This window comes from Hypanus sabinus, chromosome 9, assembly GCF_030144855.1.
Source record: "Hypanus sabinus isolate sHypSab1 chromosome 9, sHypSab1.hap1, whole genome shotgun sequence".
In the NCBI taxonomy this organism is placed as follows: domain Eukaryota; kingdom Metazoa; phylum Chordata; class Chondrichthyes; order Myliobatiformes; family Dasyatidae; genus Hypanus; species Hypanus sabinus.
In genome coordinates, this window is record NC_082714.1 from 163,467,175 (window position 1) to 163,484,829 (window position 17,655).

General features: G+C 37.5%; 1 protein-coding gene across 9 annotated transcripts in view; it reads left to right on the top strand.

Moving 5' to 3' along the window:
- The window catches only part of LOC132400001 (death-inducer obliterator 1-like), a 132,689-nt gene that overhangs the window by 87,548 nt on the left and 27,486 nt on the right, over nucleotides 1-17,655 (top strand). For all 9 annotated transcript variants that reach the window (XM_059981036.1, XM_059981034.1, XM_059981035.1 and 6 more), the window contains 2 exons: nucleotides 5,009-5,116; nucleotides 16,236-16,365. In XM_059981036.1, the coding sequence (XP_059837019.1) occupies nucleotides 5,009-5,116; nucleotides 16,236-16,365 (238 nt within the window). The remainder of the gene's footprint in view (nucleotides 1-5,008; nucleotides 5,117-16,235; nucleotides 16,366-17,655) is intronic.

Sequence of the window (17,655 nt, forward strand, 5' to 3'; positions counted from 1 at the left end):
TCCTTTAGAAGTGTTTTTCTAGCCTTTACCAACTTTATGCATCTCTACAATTCTTCTAAGGTCCTCTGAAGGTTGTTTTGATCGAGGCATGGTACACATAAACAGATCTTTCTTTAGAAGAGCAGGCTCTGTCAGTAACCTCGCTTTGTGTCTTTTCTATATAGGACAGGGCACCTCTACAACCTACACCTTCAATCTAATCTCATTGATTGGAACAAATAGCTCTTGTGGAAGGCATAAACACAGACGGTCACATACTTTTTTGAATCTAGACTGTGATTGTTTAAATGGTGTACTCAGTATTGATGTGAAGTACAATTGTTTGTATATTATTAGTTTAGGCAGATTATGTTAGCTGAAGATCAAGCCACATTTTTAGAGTAATTAATGCAGAAAACCAGGTAACTGCAAAGGGTTCACAAGCTTGGAACTATAATTCGAGAATGATCTGTTTCTAATGGGGCTGATGCGCTATGGTGATTTTCTTTATGCTTGTAGATTAAGAAACAATATGTGGTACGACCAAAATTTATTTTGGCACCTTTACTCTTTGCATGCTTAAGTACAGTATATAGAATATAAAGTATAAAGTCAGCTTGGTTTCCTTAACAGAAAATCCTGCCTGGCAATCCTGTTGGAATTCTTTGAGGAGATTCCAAGTGGGATAGATGAAGGGGATGCAGTGGATGTTGTATATTTGGACTTTCAGAAGGCCTTTGACAAGGTGCTTACCGAGTTAAGAGCCCATGGTGTTACAGGAAAGTTACTAACATGGTTAGAGTATTGACTGATTGGAAGAAGGCAGTGTGTGGGAATAAAAGGATCCTTGTCTGGTTGGCTGCCAGTGACTGGTGGTGTTCTGCTGAAGTCTGTTTTGGGACCACTTTTTTTTTAGCTGTATATAAATGATTTAGATGATGAAATAGATGGCTTTGTTGCCAAGTTTGCAGATGATACGAAGATTAGTGGAGGGGCAGGTAGTGTTTAAAAAACAGATAGTATGCAGAAGAACTTGGACAGATTAGGAGAATGGGCAAGAAAGTGGCAAATGAAATATAATGTTGGAAAATGCATGGTCATGCACTTTAGTAGTAGAAATAAATATGTGGACTCAGAAAATCCAAAATTCTGAGATGCAGAGGGACTTGGGAGTCCTTGTGCAGAACACCCTGAAGGTTAACTTACAAGTTGAGTTGGTGGTGAGGAAGGCAAATGCCATGTCAGCATTCATTTCTGGAGGTCTAGAATACAAGAGCAGGGATGTGATACTGAGGCTTTACAAGGCACTGGTGAGGCTTCACCTCGAGTATTGTGTAGGTTTTGTGCTCCTCATCGTACTGGCATTGGAGAAGGTCCAGAGGCGGTTCACAAGGATGATTCCTGGAATGAAAGGGTTATCATAGGAGAAACATTTGATGGATCTGGGTCTGTACTCACTGGAACTTAGAAGGATGATGGGGGGGATCTCATTGAAATCTTTTGAATATTAAAAGATCTTGACGGAGGTGATGTGGAAAGGGTGTTTCCCATAGTAGGAGAATCTAGGACAAGAGGGTATAGCCTCAGGATAGAGGGGTGTCCATTCAAAAAGAGATGCAGAGAAATTTCTTTAGCCAGTGCGTGGTGAATTTGTGGAATTTGTTGCCATGTGCAGCTGTGGACGCCAGGTCATTTGGTGTATTTAAGGCAGAGATGATAGTTTCTTGATTGGACATGGCATCAAAGGTTACAAGAAGAAGGCTGCGAAATGGGGTTGAGGAGGAGAAAGAAAAAGGATCAGCCATGATTGAATAATGGAGCAGACTTGATGGGCCAAATGGCCTAATTCTGCTCCTATGTCTTATGGGCCCTATGGAGACAACTTCAAGAATATTTTCAATATTAAGGAGCCACACACTACAGGAGAATGCTTTTCACAAGTGTACAGGAGTATGCTTTTCATACTTAATTAAATATGCAAACTACCAGCAGGGGGGGGTCTGTCAATACAATTCATGTTCATTATTCAAGGTTTTAAAGAAAAACTTCAATTCTGTTTGCCAAAAATTGTAAACTTTTTGTTCAACATATTCTCAGATTTTCCGAGTATTAATTTTACACTTGAGTGAAACATTCAGTTCTGGGTATGCATTCATGTTTCCTTGGAAAAATTAAACCCACGCTGTTTTTTTTTACAAAAAACATTGGAAAAGAGAATTGTAAGTCTCTCATCACAGGAAAGAGTGCTTGGATCAATAGTAAGTTTCCAAGTTAACTGTACTAATACTTGTGGGTCTATTGGAGATGATGGAGTGGCAGTCCAAAGCATAAATGAAGTGACTGAAAATTGGATTGGAGGTCAAGGACTAAAAAGATAACTTCTGTTTTTTTTTATTCCAAATAATAGAATGTTTTTAGATATTTGAGAGTTAAATACAATTGAGCAAAGTTCAATTCATCCCATGGAATTAGTGTAAATGTTTTGTACTGTAACTTTCAAACTTGGAACAGTTCAAGAAAGTATAAGGTTCAGTTAGTCTTCCAACTGAAGTTGCATTTGCAAATTGAGCCAGAGGTTGACCATGCAACGATTCTGTTCGTGTATAGTGAGGAATATTAAATCAGTTAATGTTATTAATAATAAGAAATTTTAGGAATAATTCAAGATCAAAGTAAAAGCTTAAATCTTGTATTATTTGATCAGAGATGGCAACAGAATAAGCAGCTCCTTATTTTGTAGTTATGCCCCTTGTTTGTGACTCTTTCAGGATTTATGTATATATGTCTCATGCCATCTCAGACTGTACCTGCACATATATATAGGGTACTAGCTCGGTATTTTCTGGGAGTGTACTTCATTATTAAATCCTGGAGAGGGAAATAATTAATCTGATGATAAGACATAGGAGCAGAATTAGGCTATTTGGTTCATCGAGTCTGCTTCACCATTCCATCATGGCTGATTTATTTTTCCTCGCAACCCCTTTCTCCTGACTTCACCCTATAACCTTAGATGCACTTAATAATCAGGAACCTATCAACCTCAGCCTTAAATATACCCAATGACTTGGCCTCTACAGCCACCTGTGGCAATGAATTCAACAGATTCACTACCCCCTGACTAAAGAAATTCCTCCTCCTCCTCCTCCTCTGTTCTAAATGGATGTTCTATTACGAGGCTGTGCCCTCTGGTCCCAGACTATTGGAAACTTCCTCCCCACGTCCACTCTATCTAGGCTTCTCAGTATTTCAGCAGGTTTTCAGGAGATCCACCCCTCAACTTTTCTAAAATACAACAAGTGGGGGCCCAAAGCCATTAAACGCTCCTCATACATTAATTAATGAAGATGCATTTGTCTTTTTTCAAAGGTTGGGGTGATAGAAAAAAATTGTGCTCATTAGTTTAAGCTCCAGAGAAACTAGATAAATTATTCATCTTCATGATTCAAAAACTTTATTGTTATTCCAACCATACATCAGCTCTGCAGGGCAGAATGAGACAGCGTTTCCCAGGGTCAAGTGCAATCATAACATAACAAATGCAACAATAAATAGTAAAACACAACAGCCACATGTCAGTTAAAATCAAGTTATAAGTGTCCAATGCAAGTTAAAAGTATCCAAAGCAGAGTCAGGTAGGGCAGCTATTTAGCGGTCTGACTGACTGTGGGAGGAAGCTGTTTAGTAGCCTTGTGGTTTTTGTTTTGATGCTCCTGTAACATTTGCCTGATGGCAGGAGAACAAACAGAATAAAGAATAAAGTAGTTTTATCTTTTCTATAAATTAGTTCTACTTGAGATATCCTAGATAACAGTTGGCAGTAATGTAATTTGTCGTGACTGCTGTATCATGACATTTCTTATTGATTGTGTAACTGAAGGATGTGGTATGGAAATCTGGTTTTCTCAGGATTAGGAAAGAAACACAAAATGCTACATGCACTCAGCCAGTCAGACAGCATCTGTGGGAAATGAGAAACTTCACTCAGAGGATAGTGAGCTTTTGGTACTCTTCTACTGCAGAGGGCTGTGGGGGTTCAGTAGTTGAGTTACACTCAGAATTGTATCTGTATATTGGATGAATTAAAGTAAATTGCTGAAAATTTGCATCTCCCACTATAAGTAAAATGTGAATTTGTTAAAACGATTGAATGATTCCAAATTAAAATTAAATCTGGGATTGTTTTTGGAGAAAAGAAAGATTAAGAAAAGATATAAAAGGACTTCTTTATGTGGGATAATGAAAATTAATTTTAACATTTGAATAGCTAGTATGAAGACCATTGAACTGATAACATGGTAAAACAAGTCAGGCAGTGAGGTTCTGAAGCATTTGTCATACCAAATGGAAGGGAATTGAATGCTGTTTGTTCACCTCGTTGGATTTTGCAGAAAATGATCTTATGTTTTTGCCAACAAGACTGTATTCATCAAATTCTGCTGATTTGAAAGATGGGGTAACTTGGCCATAAGTATATTTCATTCTTTGTTAAAAGCGTGCTTTATGGTACACTACAAAATAGGGATAATAGGTACAATAGATAATAGAGGTTATGTGGCAAGTAGATAGGCTGGTATGGTTCCAGATATTAAGTGCCCCTCTGTGATGTTGTGTCATGTGGAATGAAGGAAATCACTATCATGCTTTTATAGCGTTGGTCACCAATTTTGTATGGAAAATTGTGGAAAGGAACTCGCAATTAGAATACTTTTTTTTTAAACTAGTATAATAAGCTAGTTTTAATTTAGACTGAAGTAACAATATTCAGTGGAAATAAAGCCAATGTTCAGTGCTGAACAACTCAGCAGTTCATGTCAGTGAATTCTGACCAACAGCTTGCCTCACCACTTTTACTATCTGACTGGCTGAGTGTATTCACTTTTTTTCAGATTTCTGGCATCCATGTTTTTTTTTGATAACTGAACATGTTAGTGCTGATAAATATTCCAAATAGTGTTAATCCTGGCGTTGAACCAATAGTGCATTCACTGCTATGAGAGCCTTGACATATTATGATGTTGTTTCACAGGCACAGGAACAAAGTGAGAGAATGCATCGTGAAACCAAAGGAACAGCCCGGGCAGCGAACACACATGAAGTAGATATGGAGGAGGCCCCACCCATGTCTGATGCTGATGTACGTACAAAGTTTGAAAAGTTGTCACCGCATACACTCAAGCACACAGCTTTCCTTTGCATAACTTCTCTACTTCATTGTCTCTAAACAGTAACGTGGTGCACAAGGTGAAACAACTCTTGTATTTCTGTGTTTGGTGTTCCCTGAGAAACTTCCTTACAAAGTAATGCATTGCTGCTACTCTCACTCAGCTTCTACCAGTTACACAGTCTGAGTACATCCTTGAATTTCTGTTCCCAGGTTTGCAAGTGCCAATGTGCTCTTATTTGTCAGTGATTCAGTCATTGCTTATTCACTATTCCACTTAAGAAATGTTCTGCCTTTGAAGAAGAACCTTCAAAACCTTATCCTTGTGTCTGGGTAACAGTAGGGTGTTTTGTTTTCTTTTTGAATGTTTCATTTAACCTGTGGTCTAATGTGGTAGAGTGATGTTTGTATGCCAAAGTGCTTCCTGACTCAGATGTGGCAATAATGACGGGAGGAAAAACTTACTAAGTACATCCAAACAACACACACAAAATGCTGATGGAACACAGCAGGCCAGGCAGCATCTATAAGGAGAAGCACTGTCGACGTTTTGGACCGAGACCCTTCATCAGGACAGTCCTGACGACTGTCTGTGTTGTTTGAATTTCCAGCATCTGCAGATTTCCTCGTGTTTGCTAAGTACATCCAAATTGGTTTCAGGAGCATATACCCCCACTTGGTTTTCTTGAGTTCTCTGTTACATTTAAGTCTTTTATCCCAACAATCTCCAGTATAGTGTTTGCTTTATTTTGGGTCTTGCATTTAGTGTTCTTTGACAGATAGCTATGACTGTGTAGCTAGAGGGTATATATCTATGATATTAGGGGCTTAGCCTACCCTGTGAGGTAGCAGGATTAATGGGAGTGAAAATGAGAGAATTTAGCCCAGCCTTGCCTAGTTTTGGCTAAGTTCTCAACTGCAGCAACAGTAGAGCTTTCAAAAGTGCCCCAGCTATAAGTAATGGCAAAGAGGAATTGATGAACAAAATGTTTCCATGAGAAATTTAAAAAAAAAACACATGAGGGAGCGGCAGGGCTTAAAGAACAATGAAGTGGGGATTTGGGCTTGGAACCTTCCACATTTTAGATGCTAAGTAACGATTACAGGCTGGCACAGCTAAGGTGGACGAAACATCACCAATACCTCCACTAGCCTCTACAAGAACCAAGCACATTGGAATGATGGATGTTGGCTGGCAGCGATAGTGCTTCTCATGCAGAAAGGTAAACCCTTGATGTATGATCCTGAAGGAGTGAGTCAGACTGAGAACTAGGCTATATGAGTGAGGTTGGGGAACTGTACTCAGTCTTGTTTGTCTGCAGATCGGTCAGTAAATTGATAAAGTTCCGAATGAGTGAGTTTCAGAGTAAGTATTGTGTTATTACCACTTTAAAGAAACAGATTTTTTTCTCTTAGGCTCCTATTTGCCATTTGATCTATAACTTGCATTTATATAGTACCTTTAATACGAGAAATAGTAAATGTCTACAGAAGTATAATCAGGAAGATACTAACCCAGAGCAAAACATGGTGATTGATTGGTCAGAACAATGGGTTTAAGTACCATCTCAAAAAAGGATGAGAAGCAGAGATCTGAAGAGAGAAAGGGAGCTTTGAAACTGGTCTGATTTGTTGCTATTCCATTCATTTCCACACAGTCCTTGGCAGGAATATGCCCTTAATTCTTTCAATAACTTATTTATTGACTCTCCTGCATCTCGTTTGCATCACTCCCTGCCTTTCCCACCATCCTCCCTTCGTCCTTCATGTCATTTACTATAATGACTTCCAATGGGTTTTGTGTATCTTTACGTATAAGAATGGATGCAATTTTGAATAGATAAATTATTTTTTGCACAAAAGATACAATTTACTTGATTCAACATGCAGAGTCATCAATAAAAATTACTTACAATTTTTAATGAAGTATTTTGATGTCCTGCATATTCTGTAATGGGATTCATAGAAGTAATCCTTTGACATACATTCAAATTTCAGTATTTACACACGAATATTTGACAGTGTCTCTCTGATTCACTCACCATGTCTTCTGCATCAGGTTTGAATTGATGTTTTTGTGAAAATTTAGAGCGTCCAATTCAAGTTCTTCAAGGTGATATGCTGCGATTGCTAACATTCTGCCTTTATCATCGATGCTCTTTTTACGGGAGCGTTGTGGCAAAAGGAAGACGGCAAGAAAAGGGAAGACCTGATACAGTCATTTTGAGTAGACTTAATAGTTTATACAGAATTAATTAATTATATAGGGTAGTCCAAGAAGCTGCTTACCAACTCCACTAACCCCACATCTCAACCCAAGATTTATTTATCACATTTATCAAAACATACCATGAAATGTGTTGTTTGCAATAACAACCAATGCAACCTAAGGAGAAATAATGTTTTCAATTAGACAAAGACATTTTTGAGAGTTAAGCTGACTTACGTAATTCCAACATAAGTGTTGAAAAAAGTGGAAGCCTATTAATGGAATTTTAAAACCATCATGCTAAGTCTAGAGAAAATAATGGAGTTGCTTCAAGGAGGAATAGTGAATTCCTTCCAAAGCAAAGGTATCAAGATTAAACACTCTCCATGATGGAACAGGACTGCCGAGAAACTTGTGTAGATAATATTAAAGGACATGAAGAAAGATGGCCAAGAGTTGAGAGTGCTTCAGTATTTACTGTCTCTGAAGTGACAAAAATTTAATGTGATTTAGTAGAGAAAGAAAGCTGGGGTATGGAGTATAACTGCTAAATTTCAATTCAGGCATGTTAATTGATGCTACAAAATTATTTTACCCCCTTTATTTACAAAGTAAGTCAAGGTAATTTACAGGAGAAGAAATTCAGAGGCCATTGCAAAGATATATGACACTGTACGTGCCAGTTCTGGAAGATTTGAATAAACTCAAAGGGATTCAATGAGCCTTGCAGCGTTCTAACATGGACCGTCCAATCCAAAGGGAGGAAGATAATGCTCCTATCATTTCTAAAGGAAGAGTGAAAATGAACCTGGAAACATTGGTGTCTTTTGTGGGTTAAACTATTAAATTATTCATTTCAAGATCATTCAACATGTGGATAAAAATCAAATAGAGCTAGTTCAAGATCCTGAAAATCAAGCTTTCTGTGGTAAGGGGCCCTGCGGTTTGATTAGTTTGGCTATGAATGTATTGTACTTGAATTTTAGCAAGGTATTTGTAAATTTGATAGAAAAATAATTTATGGATGGGTAGGCAGTGGTATAGAGATTGTCCTCAAAGATGAGGACAAAATGGATTCAGTTCCTGTCGCTTACAAATGAAACTAGTTGCTGTCTCCAGGAAGAACAAGTAAGTATGTGTTGGGAGGATGAGGGAGGGAGAGTGAAATAAACGAGAGATGGGATTAATGTGGCATAGCACATGGTTGTGCATATGCTTTCCCAATACCATCCTAGATTATATTATTTCAACTGGAATATAGCTCGCATTTTACAACAAAATGAAGATACTAACTGCTCTAATAAAGCTTAATTAAAATTTAATTTTTTAGAGGTAAAGGAACATGGGATCTGGAGAAAGCTTGAAGTACCCATGAATCAATTGCACCTGAACTGAAACAAATCTTCCCTGCATTCTTACCCTGATTTTTTTCTTTTTCCTTTGGCAAAGATTATCAATCTAGGAAATTTTGGTGGCAAATGCTACAACTTTCCATTGCCTTTTTTTTTGTATTGAGTTGTATCTTAAAGTTCCAATTATAAAGCTCTGCATCCTTGACTTTATTTGGCCATATCTTGTTATATCCTTTCAAATCCTTCAGTCATAAATACCACAACTAAATACTCCTTTACCTTTATCTAACCGAATACAAGCACATTCTATGAATATTGTCCTTATTAATTAATTGTAACACAGTCCCATTCTTGGGTGTCTATGCATAAAAGTTCTCTTTAAGTGGTAGAAAGACAATTTTTTGTCTTCCATAAAGTGGTCATCATCTGGTAAAGAATATGTCAGTAATATAACAACTTAAAGTTTCACAGTTTGTTTCTTTTCCTACGTGTAACTATAGCCATAAGCATAGTACATTTTCCACATTAAAGGGCCTCTCTACACACAGTAATCTCACCAGAAAAGGGAACTGCCAGGAAGAACCAAGTGCGCTGTTTCTGACAGGTAGGAATACATCACACTTCACTGCCTGATATTATAATGAGGTGTGCATCGTTCATAAAATATGAAGGGAGTATATTTTCAAGAGATTAAAGTGTTGTGGCTGCCTTCGATACTGATTCTCTAGTGGCTCTGAAATCCTGCCTGCTGCACTGACACGGAATACAGCTGATCTAAGTGAGCTGAGGACACCAGAAGCAATCCTAGCTCTTGATTCCTAATTTTGAGATCTTCATGGCTTTCCTGGAGGATGCATGTTTGAACCTAACATCTATGCTGCTTCATGTGGAAATTTAAACGTCAAGAGAGTTAAGGAAGCTGGTAATATCGTTAATAATTGACAGAGGTTATCCATACATTTTGGAGCCGGCATTCTACTTCAGACAGTGTATTTTTTTAAAAGATTACACACACACACTCACTCACAAACACACACAGAGACACACTTTATTCAGCTCTGGTGACCTAATTGAAATCTCTGTAAAGGCAGTATTTTCCCCAATAATATTTACCAGAATGTTAATCCACTGATGTCAGGACAATTTTTTTTTCAGCTTATCTTTGGGCAGCTTAGAAGTGATTGTATTCCCATCCTACTGCACCTTTATAAATTCAGAATTTTGGGAAATACTACTAAACAACACCTGGTGGGTTCCTGTAGTTGGTAACATTCTATGGCCATGGTCATCTGGCTCATTGTCAAAAAACAGTTAACATCAATTTAAATTTAAAATGCTGTAAAGTGAGCATGGTTTATTTTGCCTACGACCTTGCAAGTTAAAATCTTACGTCTGCTAATTTGACACCTGACCACATTTTTTTTTGTCAAGGTACCACCATTAGTTAAAGATTTGTATGAACTCCATCTAAGAAATAAGGAAGAGTTGGATGTGCGGGAAATGGAATACTATTTGATAATACATAACTCTAACCAGTTTAATATCTAGACGAGAAATATGCCAAATCCATCCTGATCAATAAATGTAAGAGGTGCAACATTTTAACAAACCTCATTTTTAAATATAATCTAACCAAATTAATAATGCATCTGAAATTAAACAGCAATCTTGTTGAGGAATTGCACTTATATCTTGTATTGTTGCAGTACCTTTAATCTCTGCAGATGAGTTTAATCTTTGCTAACCAAAAGGCTAGGACAGCATTCTCACTCCTTCTGAAAAACCATAACAGAGCAGAATTGTAGTGCTCTCAGCTTTTATATTTCACTTTCGATAATTCCATTCTTCTGCAGCAGTCAAAAAGCGAGTTAGTACATTTGAGCAACACACACAAAATGCTGGAGGAACTCAGCAGGCCAGTCAGCATCTATGGGAAATAATGTACAGTCAATGTTTCGGTCCAAAACCCTTCGGCAGGATGGATTACTACTCTGCAAAGTCTCTTCCAGAGATGCCTACCCTGAAGAAGTTTAAATCTTCCCTTCGTCAACTGTACTTTCTTCCATAGATGCTGCTTGGCCTGCTGAGATCCCCCAGCATTTTATGTATGTTGCTCAGGTTTCCAGTGTCTGCAGATATTGTTGTTTGTCAATACATTTGAAATAGTTCTAGCACAGTAATTACGGCAAAAAGTTTTAGACCTTGATTGATGCGTCTTAAAAAACAACACAATGAAAAGGTGCCATCTTACTAAGTGCTTTTCAAAAAGTTGAGTAAGTCTCTGCTGATGGAAACATTAATAACTGCAGTTTTACGAACCTTTGGGCAACTGCACATTAAAGCAGAATATACTATTTCAAATGTAACATACATTTGTTGCCTTCCTGCACGCAACATTTCCTTCATTGTGCAAAGCTACATCAAAGATCTTCAAACAAGCTGTCGATCTGACCTGCCAAGTGAAGCTCATGATAGGGGTAAATGGTCTATTGCCTACTGTGTCTTTACACAGTGCATTGGGAGAAAATATAATTACTGTGGTGTCTGACTGGAAATTGGCTTCTTAGTGCAGGAGGAGTGAGAAAACAATAGTCACATGTACAAACTAGCTTGTGCTCCAGTAATCCATTAGATACCATACACACCTGCAGTATATCTGAGGAAAATGGGAAGCAAAGGTCTATTGCAACACATAAATGCTGAGGAATGCAGCATCTATGGAAAAGCAATTTGTTTCGGGCTGAGACCCTTCTCAAGAAGGTCTTGGCCCAAAACATCAATTGTTAACTTTTCCATAGACTGCAGTGGGATTTAATGATCCTTCCATCACAAATCAAATTAAGGGCATAGCCATTACCAAATTACAGTTGCTATTTGAACATTTGGCAATAGACATTACTTCTATCTTTAGCATATTGTGTTAGGTTCTAGCCTGCTATTTTTATATTTTAACACTTGCACAGACTGTCTTGCTCTGCTGACTACTACATATTCCATCAATGTCTTTACATATCATGAAGTTTGTAACAGGAGCCTGACAGTTGATAGAATTTTCTCGGTTTCAGTTGTGAGAGGAGAAATCCTTCTTCTCTCAATATTGTGATCTCTAACCTTGGTCACTATATATGCCTTATAGTCCCATGCATCTTAAGTCTTGAACTTAATGATTGTAAACGTCAGATGATAAAAGAATGCCAAAGCTATTTCCACCCTCTGACATGTGATATTAATTACTGTAATTATGCTTCCTTGTCCCAAGTTTATGTTGTGTTTTAAGACTGATTTGAAGAAGTGCCACCAATGAACAAGCAGGATGCAACCAAATTTTCTACCGCTCTCCAAACCCATACTCCAGGTTTATGTGCCAAACGAGATCCTATTAATAATGGATAGCTCACCCATAAATATGTACTGAAGATCTCATGGGATACATTGGGTTACCAACAGATAGTTAATTGGCATAAATGCAACACCAGTTTGCCCAGGCCACAATGTACTAGCAAGAACCCCATGTGGCTTTAATATGTATTTTTCTATATTTAATAGAACATTCAGTTTGGTTTAGACATTTTCCCTAGCTAATGTCTTCATCAAGTTGCCTCATAGAAAATTAGCTGCTGTTATTTACTGCAAATTTGTCACTGCTGCTTGCACTGTGTTCCAAAAATCTTCCACCATGACCTGGAAAAATATGAAACCTGCTATATGAAGAGTAGTTCTTCATCCAGACTTGTACAGATCATTAAACAGAGCACACAGCTTGCCTTGTGAAGAGTGGACTGAGAACGGGCAAGTGCCAAATGAAGAGGAAATTGGCAAATACTTGCCTTGCATTTGTTCCTCTCATACACTTCAAAAATATACATGTAATGGTTTCAATTACTTTTTGAAGATGACTTACTTTAATAAATATTTCATTGTGAACATCAAAGTGACATCAAAACATTAAGCTTGACTATGCATTATGAGACCACTGTACAAAGCAATGACTTCTCCAAGGAAATCACTTTAAATGAGAAACATGGAGGAAACCTATAGTCCCTCAAACACTGTAAGATGTTTCCAGTTGATAAGACATATAAAGGTTATATTTAGAATTTCATCCATATTTGAAAAATTGGTCAAGATTTTGTACATCCTAAAATCTAGAAGAACGGGGTGGTGGAGCCACATCACCATTTAATTTAAAGGCAACACGAGTGAACCTGCAGATGCTGGAAATAAATAAAAACACAAAATGCTGGCAGAACTCAGCAGGCCAGACAGCATCTACAGGAGGAGGTAGTGACAACATTTTGGCCCGTAACATCGTCACTACCTCCTCCCATAGATGCTGTCTGGCCTGCTGAGTTCTGCCAGCATTTTGTGTTTTTATTTTTTTTTTCCAATTAATTTACCTCTTTTTCTTACAAAAAAGATAAACACCTCAAATTGTTAAAATAGTCATCAGCCTGCAAATCCAACCTATGGCCTGTATACCAGATATATCGTGATTGAAGTATTTTGGAACAGCTAAAGCATTTCCTCAAAACTAATTATACAACAGCAAGTACATTTTTATTTTAAAAATGGTGATATTTCAGTGCTCATAGGTTGAAATTTGCAGGTCTTGATGTGTGGATATATTAATTTTATCCACGTTGATAGGGAGCCCTTGGCAAGAAGCTTTTACTCAATTACCATAATAGGAAGATATTTGTGTTTCGCTCAAATTCGAAGTATACAAGCACATCATGCCTTCTGATCAACTACCAAACTAGGATTGCCCCAACATCTAGAGGGTTTAACTGCCGAATGCATTATTATGAAATGGAAACTGTCATTTGGGCAAATCCTTTAAAAAGTGATAGCATTCAGGATTATCTTTGAATTCTGGCTAGTTTTCTAAGGCTAGGCACTTGCACATAGCACACATGCTGTTCAAAATGGTACATCTGCTATTCAAGAAATGTGCACACCAACATCTTTAGAAAGATAAATAATACTGAAAATGTTCACATCTACATTTTGAAGAAAAAATGTGCACATGTGCCATTGAGATATGCAGTAATTTAAGGCAGTGGGTTTAGAATTGACACCAAGTACAACCATTTCTAAATGGGTTCAGTTACTTAAATTACCTTTGGTTGTTCAATGCAATTTGGATGCAAGTGATATGAGGGAAAAGTTGTAGCATAGTGTTTTGAAGGAATACACAGTGGATAACCTTTTTGTTGTAATTATAGTTTGGTCCAAAGTTCCCTCACGAGTTCTGACAAACATTTCAGAATTTTCAATACTTGCAAGGGTCTCTGCTGTATTAAGAGTGTACGGCTGAAGGCATTATCATTTGAATAATCATGGTTTTTATATAGGCATACATATTTAATAACTTTGCTTGAACTTTGACTATAATATATTGTAAGTCACCTGCCACGATATAATTATCTTCAGTATCTGTAAATGCTACTTGGCATTCTTCATACTTGTATAAAATTGGGCTTTCTTTGTTGACCAATTAGTACAAAGGTAGTTTATTAATTTTGAACAAAAGTGGAGTTCTTTAAGAACACAGCTCTAAGGGAACTTGACATACAAATTAGATCAGTAGCATGTTATGGCCTCTGGGAAAATAATTGTAAGCTGAAATTGGCCTGAGGTAAAGATGGCCTTTGTGAAGTGTTTCACTCATCAGTAACAATTATTTGGAAAATTAGAATTTCATTAGAACAAACTTATTTAAGTAACATTAATAAAACTTGGTACTGATGAAAAACTTTTACATTTAAAAAAAATCCTATGTATTTTCAATTTGTAAAAAAGGATCTAGTGCCTTCCTGGCGTATATGACAAATAAACTCTTCTCAAGCTTCCAGCTGTGTATAGGTAATGATTTTAACTGACATTTCAAACTCCACCATCTTCATCAGGGATGATGCCTAGGCATGTCTAATCTGATGGGCAAGGAGTAAAACTGAAATGCAGGCTTTTGAAGCTGTTAAAGAATAATAAAGGATGTGTATTGTACTAGGACAGGATGCGAATATTTCCTTATTCTACCCATGCACTCAGAAGATTTTACAGAGTTTATCGGAAATTCCGTCGTGTTATTGAGTTTCTAGTTATTTGCTCTGTTTCTCTTGCTGTGCAGAATTTTTGGATAACTGCTATTCAGTAAATCGTGAACTTAGTGCACAGTTTGTGTTTTGGTCTTCAAGTACTGTTAACCATAGTCAGGCACGTTTATGCTGGAGGCAGTGATGATTTTCATCAATCATAACTCCCCTTGTTTAGGGATGGATCCTGAAATACATAGAGTGATTTTTTTTTCCTTCCTGGTCTCGTAAGTATACTTCTTAGATGGGTGAGTGGAATGCTGTGGTTCATATACTATATCTTCATTGTTGGAGAACCATACATAATGCCTGTGCTTTTTGTCCTCTGTGATTTAAAAAAAATTCCAAATGATGAAAGTTGAACTGCTTTCCCTTAGTACCATAATTTGTCCACTCCAGTGGGAAACTTAACTGAGGTACATTATTGGAAGAAGGAAGAAGCAAAAACTACAGATGAAAAAGTTAGTGACAGTTGGATCATAATTTAAAATGACAAGCACTGGGAAGCTTGAGGTCATCCTTGCAGATGGAATGGAAGTGTTATCGCCAAAGCATCCACCCAATCTTGCGTTTTGCTTCCCAATGTAAACAATTTATTGACTGGGGAGAATCTAGCAATGAGAAGCTTCTCACTTCATCCCCTCTTCTTTTCTTCTCTCTCTCCCCCCCCCCCCCCAACTTTCTTCTGGCTTTTTCTCTCTTACTTTCCAATCACGTTGAACAGTCTCAGCCCAAAACGTTGACTATTTCTTTTCCATAGATGCTGCTGAGTTCCTTCAGCATTTTGTGTGTATAGATAGCAATGAGAAGTTGGTACTTAATCGTGCAGTTTCACTTCAAATTAGGATTGAAAGCAAGGTAGCTGATATTTTTTGCCTATTCACTTTCTGTACTGAACAGCAGTTTCACTGGCGCTAGTTGAAATGGGGAATCACTGGCAAATTAAGAGTCATTGTAGCATCTGTTTTTTATTTACAGGAACTTGTGAATCCAAATGTTTTCTGCTAACAAGGATTAAGTCTATAACTGACATTTAGAAAGTAAATTTAGGAAGTTAGTAAAGATTACATATGATTTTTATTTTGTTTCCAAATAGTAGTATGATTCACCGGGGGGGGGGGGGGGGGGGAGTCCTTGGTGGCTCTATAGTGGATGCCTTTACATAATGCCTGTTATAAATCTTAATGTTTACTTAAAGGTGTCCAATTTTACTGTCTATCAGTAAATTTGCTCTCCATGTACTTTACCAATGCCCTTTTGAAAATTACTATTGAACTTGTATCCAATGCATTCTAAATTTAATCTTGTGCATGTAATGCATACATTATTGTTTTATTATATATGATTTTCTGTCTGCAGTTTGTAATTGTAGTTGTGAATATGTGATATTTATCCATCAGTTTCCAAAACAATTAACATTTGTTTGTGCTCTTCAGGAGCAGGAAGATGCACATCCTGCTCAGAAGGCCAACGTTCCACTGCCTGACGTCTTCAGCAACATGCTTAAAGATACGACAAATGAGCATCGAGCCCACCTGTTTGATTTGAACTGCAGGATCTGTACAGGTAAGCAGCAAAAAGACATATTGACACATCATGAACACCACTCAGTGCAAATAAAACATGTTCAATTAAAACAAACTCGAGATTTTGCAAAATCCACTGCAACACAGATACCAGATGCCTCCTAACCTGCTGAGTTGTTCCAGCGTTTTATGTGTATTGCTCAATTTCATCGTGCTATGAAGTAAGACAATGTTGATTGTAGATTCACAACCCATCCAGGGAAGTGGACTACTGTAACGAAAATCATTTTAAAATCCATTCTGTGTTCTTACTCAGCTTACAATATTCGTGTATGCATTTACATACAAAGGAGACACTGCACAAGTGTTCAAGGCCACAAGGGAACACTTCATTAGAACTAGCAGATATTCACTACAAAAGAAAAACAAGTCTACAGTAGTGTAGCAGTCATAATAATACTTGTCATCCAGTAGGCAGGTTGATCTCTGCAATGTTGGCGGGGACCCACAGATTGGATTATCTCTCACAAGCTTCTCTCACCCTCTCTCCCCCCTCCCCCCTGCTCTCCCTCCCTCCATACTCGACTCCCTCAAGATATTTGTCCCGATCTTCTCCGGTTTTTAGTACTAGCATCACTTGTGACTTAGCCTGACAAAGGTCTCTTCCCCTTGCACAAATAGTGCCCTTTTTTATACCCTTCAAAACCCCCTACAATGGTACTTTTCCAGCTGCACCACGCCCCTGCTTATCTCTTATGACCTTCAGCCCACATGAACATGTTTTTCACCACTTTCCACTATTATGGCTGCAGACTTCCTCGACTTTTTCAAAACATTGCAGTGCACTGGTTTCCTGGTACTTTCTCAAAACAATCCCACTCCAAGGTATCACCATTTTGTCACACAGACTTCCATTTTATTTCAGTATATACCTAGGAGGAATTACACTTAACACTTTTCTTACAATCCAACTGTGGCAGGTTAATTTAAATTCAGTTGAATAGATTAATATGGAAATATAAGTGTCAATAAAGGTAACTGTGAAGCCACTAGATTCATAGTAAACACATCCGGATCATTTGATGGTATTGAGTCTCATTCCTTGGACTATGCATGATTCTCAAACTACAGTATATGGACTTAATTTCCCCTGTAAAAAAGATCTGAAAAGCCATTCATTTGTGTTAAACACTATACACATTTGGAGTTCTTTTTTACCACACTACAGATGTTCTAAGACCTTAAGATAGAGAAGCAGAATTAGTGCATTTGGCCTATTGAGTCTGCTCTGACTATTCATCATAGCTGAGCCAATTTTTGTCTCAGCTCC